Below are 6,687 nucleotides of genomic sequence, written 5' to 3'. Positions count from 1 at the left end.
TGTGTGTGTGTGTGTGTGTGTGTGTGTGTGTGTGTGTGTCTCATTTTCCTAGGTTCATTAGGTACAAGGCCTATTTTATGGTAATCATTTTTTTAAATACCAGTGGAACTTTAAGTTGCCCTGACTTTATAGATTCAGTTGTTGTATTACTCACCCATAAATCACTTTGTCAGCATTGTAAACATTAAAAAATAAAAAGTCAGCCAGTTTCAGCTCATCTATCTTTTCCTCATATGTAGTTAACAACAACAAAAACCCCAAGCTAGTCAGCACTCTTCTGCACTTTTATCAATCATTACAGAACCTGGGTTGTACCCTTATATAATTTTCCTTGCCTGTGATTCATTAATTCATTCAACAAACCTTTACATGTCTGCTGTTTACACTGTGGTGTGCTGAGCACTAAAAAAAGAGAATGCTTTTCTTTCTGTTGATCTAAATCTTATCACTGCCATCCCCAGTTAATCCTATCCACACTGTTTATTTAGCAGTTTAATTCAACAAATATTTGAGTCCTTAATTGTGTACAAGTCACTATGCTTAGGAGATTTGAGGATAACAAAGATACTGCCAGCCCTTAAAGAACTTACCTACTGGGTGAGATAAGCACACAAATAATGATAGTATCAGATAGAATTATCAGTATCATAAGAAAAGTACATTGGGGCACTAGGACAGTTCACCTGTTACAATGTAGATTTTTTTTTTTGTTTACTTCTAAGCAATTGGGCTTAAGTGACTTGCCCAGGGTCACACAGCTAGTAAGTGTCAAGTGTTTGATCTGAGGCCGGATTTGAACTCAGGTCCTCCTGACTTCAGGGCCGGTGTTCTATCCACTGCACCAGTACAATGTAGATTTTTAATGAATGTTTGTTGAATCGAGTTGTTCCCTCTACCTGGAAAATACTGGGGCATGTTTGTGGAACAGTAAGTATAATTTGGTTGGCCTTGTAAATTTAGCACATGTGGCTGAATACTGGGAGGTAAGGTTTAAAGAAAAAAAAAAGACACATATTAGGTCTGTGTTGTGAAAGTTTTGAATACTGGGTTGAAGAGTTTGGACTTTGTTTAGTAGGCAGTAGGGAGATGTTGGAGAATTTTGAGCAGGAATTGACATGATCAGAGTGATGCTTCAGGAAACTCAATTTGGAAAATTTTCTATTTCAGAAGTGTAGAACTTTTAAAAAAAATGATTCCAGGTATATTCAATTTTCAGTGAAACAGAATTTCCATAAGAAGGAACAACGTTGTAAATAGGCAGTTCCATTCAATGTAACAAATTATCTGACTGTGATGTAGAAATGATTTTTTTTTTTCAAAGTGGAAATGGAGGACAGAACAGGTAAGATGTGGGGAAGGGAAATTGTAGAGAAAGGAAAGAGTATATTATACCCTGCTATTTCGAATGTCTAAGTAAGTCACTTTGAACAGCTTATTATAGTCTTTTCGGTACTCCGAAGTACACTGGCAGCTTATCTACTTAATCTATTTTATAGACTTTTGAAATTTTTGCTAGTTTGTAAAAGAATAACTTATAAACTTGCTTTGAAATTTTAGAGGTGCTGAAATACAGCTATCAGCCTGAAAGTACTTTTAACATTCAAAAATTGTCTGTTCTGTTTTTTGGGAAATTAGGCCTGTCTCATGAAGGCAATGTGACTGAGTGTATCTTAAAATACTTGCAAACCCAGACCTCTCAGAAGGCTGCAAGATCATGTCCCATGACCAGGAAGTGAAGCTCTATCTCCTTCTCTCTTGTTCCCTCTATCCTTGCCCCCAAACCTTTCAGGAAAGGGAAGGGAAAAGAAGAGAAGGGAGGTGGGATTTCATTTCCACTGGAGGCCCTGTTTTCAGAAGGGAAAAGTGGCTTTTCTCCTGGGCTCTGGGAGAAGTAGAGAGGAATTGTGGCTATTTGGTATAGTCTAAGTTGTGTAGTTCAAGTTATTCTCTGACCCTTTCCTACTTCCCTTCTACCTTTCCCTCTTATTTGATTTCGTTTTCCCTGCCCCCTAAGTGCACAGGAACCTTATTCCACTCAGCTGCACAAAACTTCTTACTATGGTTGTTTTTGCCAACAATGTGTTCATATTTCTCCTCCTTTTTATATTTCCATTCCTTCAATGAGCAGGTCTCGGGTAGGAGCTGGTTTAATAAGATTATTTTCCTATTAATTCTTACTAAAGTAAGAATTAAACTAATAGTCTACTTCCCTTAATTCTTGGGAAGCATTTGAATTTTAAGATAAAGCTGACTAATCAAATATATTTCCGATTGGATGTTAGTTAATAAGTGAATTTTAAGAACATACTAATTATTCAAATGAATCTCTAATTGATGCAATTTCAGGTAGTATAGTGGAGATATTTTTAGGTTTAGAACCCTTTGAGAAGGTTCTCTTATTTATGGGATTGTAAGAATTTTCAGAATTGACACAGAGCATCTTTTCTTCACTGTTCATTCCCCTTCTCCCTGCAGGAACCACGGATGTAATTCTCATTCTGGTTCCTATAGCCCTTTTATTTCTCTCCATTTAGACATAGCCTGTTAGACTTAGCCTGGTGGTTGTATTGTGACTCGTTGGCAGGGACCTATGAGGTTTCTGCTATGGCTTTAGGGTAAGACCCAAACTGTCTCTCATGCAACAGCTAAAAATCTTGCCAGTCCTTGAGTGCTGGCCACAATGTGCTTACTCTCAGAATGTTTGCATACCTGGACTTAACACAAATGTTAAACCCCTGGTTGTACTGCCTCTTATTCTCACCAACCATTGGTTGGATGGTGCTATGTTTGCCTGGCTGTTAACAGCCAGCAGAGGGAGACAAGATAACATTTTCTGCTCAGCAGTAGAAACTTCTTGGAGGGATGTGTTAATACAGTTCTATTAGGAAAAAAGTGGTTTATACTATAAACAGGAAGAAGCAGGTTGTTACATGAGTTTCTCCTCTTTAATGGTTCTGTTGACTAGACAAAACCAAAGGTTTTCAGTTGTAGGAAGGCTATTTAATTTGGATTTTGAGCCCTTTTACTGCTTGGGCATAGAATTTGTTTGAGTAGTTCTTAAAGGAAATGGAAACATTTGTTATTTTATAAGCATTCATTTTATTTCTTACCCTGCCTCTCTCCTATCTGTGCTCCCTTGGGTAAATCACTTTAACTCTTGGGTTCTAAGTTTCTTCATTTCTAAAGTCAGGGACCAGATGGTCTCGAAGATCTAGATCCTACATCTACTAACAAAAAAATTTACCAGGTTGGCCTCATATTTGTTCAGCATATTATATGTGTTCATGTTCAAGTTATCTGGGATTTTTTGTTTTGAGAATTGCTTTCACTGTTTTCTGAGTAGTTGAATTATTATATATAGAAATAGCTTAAAGCATTTTTTTTTCTGTGAAACTGACAGTAATGGTGTGTTTCAGGTCACAGGTTGAACATCACAGCAGAGAATGATTGCCGGCGGTTGCACTGTTCTCTAAGAGACTTGAGCTCTCTCCTCCAGGCTGTTGGCCGATTAGCTGAATATTTTATTGGAGATGTGTTTGCTGCGAGATTCAATGATGCACTTACAGTTGTAGAGAGGTAAGCAAAAGGTCACAGTGTGAGTCATCTCTTGGTAGTTTTGTCATTCTTTAGAGAAACCCTTTATATAAAGACTAGAGGATGATATTAACCCCACCAGAAACCCAAGTGAAAACATTTTGTTTTGTATTTTGTTGTACAAAAATGTGGTCTTTTGAAAACATGAATTGATAGTGGTCAGTTGTTGTTGCTGGTGCTGCTTCTGTTGTTGTTGTTGTTGTTTGCCAAATAATACCTTTTGTTTTTACATCACCTTCATTTCCAAATCCATCTCTCACCCCTCACTTGCCCAGAGAGCTATCTTTGTACTAAACAGGGGTAGGGAACCTGCAGTCTCAAGGCCACATGTGGCCCTCTAGGTCCTCAAGTGCAGCCATTAGACTGAATCCAAACTTCACAGAACAAATCCCCTTAATACAAGGATTTGTTCTGTAAAACTCAGACTAAGTTAAAAGGTCCTGCTCAAGGACCTAGAAGGCCACAGGTTCCCCACCCCTGTACTAAAGCATTGGAAAGAAAGAGGAAAAGCAGTTGAGCTAAACTAGTTTACACATCAATCATATCTGACTGTGTAACTGCAGGATTTTATACCTATAGTCTCTAACCTCTGTAACGAAGATAGGGAAGTACATTTTCTCTTTTCTCCTTTGGGGCCAAGTTCAATTATCATAATCACTCAGCATTCAGGGTTTGTGTTTTGTTGTTTGTTTTCATTTTTTTTTTTTTAATTTATTTATATCATTGTAGTCCTTATTTAATAGAAAGTCTAGTTAATTGTCTCACACCACAAATTTCAGAATATTTTGCATAGTAGAGATATCCTGTTACTCTCATACTATATCCTTTAACTCCCTCCCCACTCCCCCCTGCACTATTTCTTTGTTCTTATTATAATCTTAGCCACCTAGCCCATGGTTTTTGGTACAGAGGTACAGAATTTTTTACTGTTGCTTCATTCTTTTTTTTTTTTTTTTTTAAGTGAGGCAATCGGGGTTAAGTGACTTGCCCAGGATCACACAGCTAGTAAGTGTCAAGTGTTTGGTCTGAGGCCGGATTTGAACTCAGGTCCTCTTGACTTCAGGGCTGGTGCTCTATCCACTGCACCACCTAGCTGCGCCCTGTTGCTTCATTCTTGCTATAGCCCTCTACTCACTTACAGATCATTCTCCTAGTTTTCTCAATGATTGTAATACCTGGTTCATTTTTTTTCTCGACTCTACCCCATTCTTTGCCATTATCTTTGGGGGATCTGCTGACTATATGATTCCTTAGCCTTCTTTAATCTATTAATTACACATTGACTTAGATACATTTAGTTCTTACCATGTCTCAAAACAGAGCTGATTCTAAGAGCCAGAACTTTGACATTGTATTCTCTAACTGCAACCAATTTTACTTCTTTATTTTTCACTGACTGTCATCTACTGTTAGAATAGACACCCACATTCAGTTATGCATTTCAAGCTATACTTTTAGCTCTTTCACAGATGCCTGCAAATATGTTCAGATGTCTCTAATCCCAAATAAAATCTTCTCTTGGCTCTTTCTACCTCATCTTATTTATTTTCACCCATTTATTGATAGTACTTAAAAGATATATAATTTTGTGGGTTCCAAAGTACCTATTGGATATTTTGAATGAGTTTTTCTATAAGCATTTCAAATTCAACATATCCAAAGCAGAACTCATTATCTTTCCTCCAAAATCTTCATCTTTTTCGAATTCCTTATTTCTGTCAAGGATACAATACTTTTAGGCACCAGCTTTGCAACCTCAGAATCATCACTCTTCGAAGATTTATTGACTCTTCACTTTCCCTCATCTCACATATATGTCAGTTGCAAGGGTACCCTCACAACCTCTCTCCTGCCTGTCCCTTCCTTTCCACTCACATGGCTATTTCAGGCCTTCATCACCTCTTCCCTCTCTAGTCCATCCTTCACACATTTGCCAAAATGATGTTCTTAAAGCACAAATGTGATCATTTTACTCCCATACTCAGTACACTCCAATGGTTCCATGTTGCCTTTAGGATAAAATACAGACTCCTCTGTTTGGCTTTTAAAGTCCTTCACAATATGGCTCCAGTGTCCCTTTCCATCTCTGTTACTCTCCTTCATGCATTCTCCGGTCCAGCCAAAGTAGCCTTCATGCTAGTCCCGACCTCATAGCACTCCATCCCCTTGCTTCTTTTAACATTTAGTCAGTAAACGTTTATTAAGCGCCTACTATGTGCCAAGGACTATGATATTAAGGCCTGGGTACAGGCTGTCCTGTGTTGCACCAATAGCATGTCCTTCCTTCTAACCTCTTTCACTTAGAGTCTCTAGTTTCCTTCAGAGCTCAGGTCCAATACTACTTGATCCCCTCAGTTGTTAGTATCTCTGTCTTCTTCCCTATTACCTTGTTTTTATGCTGTATAGATTTTATGCTGTACAGCATAGTATTTTATGCGGTATAGATTTTACATATATATATGTATATACATATATGATTATGTGTTTTCTCTCCTTTAATAAGCTCCTTGTGGGCAAGGGACTATTTCATTTTTGTCTTTGTATCACCAATCCTTAACAAAGTAACTTGGACATAGGTGTAAGTATGTAGGGCATGCTTACTGTTTGATTTTTAGAAATCTTATGAAAGAGGATGGGGAAAGATTATGAGCATCATGTAATTAAATAATGAGAAGTAGTAGGAAAAAAAGCAAGTTTAAGGAAAGCTTGTCAAGAAACTCAACTAAGACATATACTGAAAAGAAAAGATGAAGCTGGAAGGATGACAGACATAAAAAAAATGGAAAACATCTGTCAGAATAGGTAAAACTCTTCTCTCACAGTGGAACCAGCACATTTGCACTTTACCTTAGTTCCTGAAGTGCTGCACAAGGAGTAGAAATGTTACTAAGGAGAGAAAAATGGGTAGTGCAACTGAATCAGATCAAGTATATGTAGAAGGCCTTTTTTGGAGAAGACAGATTTGGAGTGAATTGAGGCATCTCCTCTTGAATATCTGAAAGAGGACTGAAAAAAGTTACATTTTCTTAAATACCTGAATATGCACCTGCATGTTTACTTTCCCAGTGCTGCAAAATCTTTATGAGAATAATC

General features: G+C 37.6%; 1 protein-coding gene across 3 annotated transcripts in view; it reads left to right on the top strand.

The window, feature by feature from the left end:
• Positions 1-6,687, top strand: part of XPO6 (exportin 6) — a 113,060-nt gene that overhangs the window by 83,002 nt on the left and 23,371 nt on the right. For all 3 annotated transcript variants that reach the window (XM_027862993.1, XM_027862995.1, XM_027862994.1), the window contains one exon: positions 3,417-3,576. In XM_027862993.1, coding sequence (XP_027718794.1) covers positions 3,417-3,576 — 160 coding nt within the window. The remainder of the gene's footprint in view (positions 1-3,416; positions 3,577-6,687) is intronic.

The sequence above is a fragment of the Vombatus ursinus genome, unplaced genomic scaffold (assembly GCF_900497805.2).
Source record: "Vombatus ursinus unplaced genomic scaffold, bare-nosed wombat genome assembly UNPS02014770.1, whole genome shotgun sequence".
Lineage (NCBI taxonomy): Eukaryota > Metazoa > Chordata > Mammalia > Diprotodontia > Vombatidae > Vombatus > Vombatus ursinus.
Note: the sequence above shows the minus strand (reverse complement) of the source record. Positions and strands in the feature narration are given on the sequence as shown.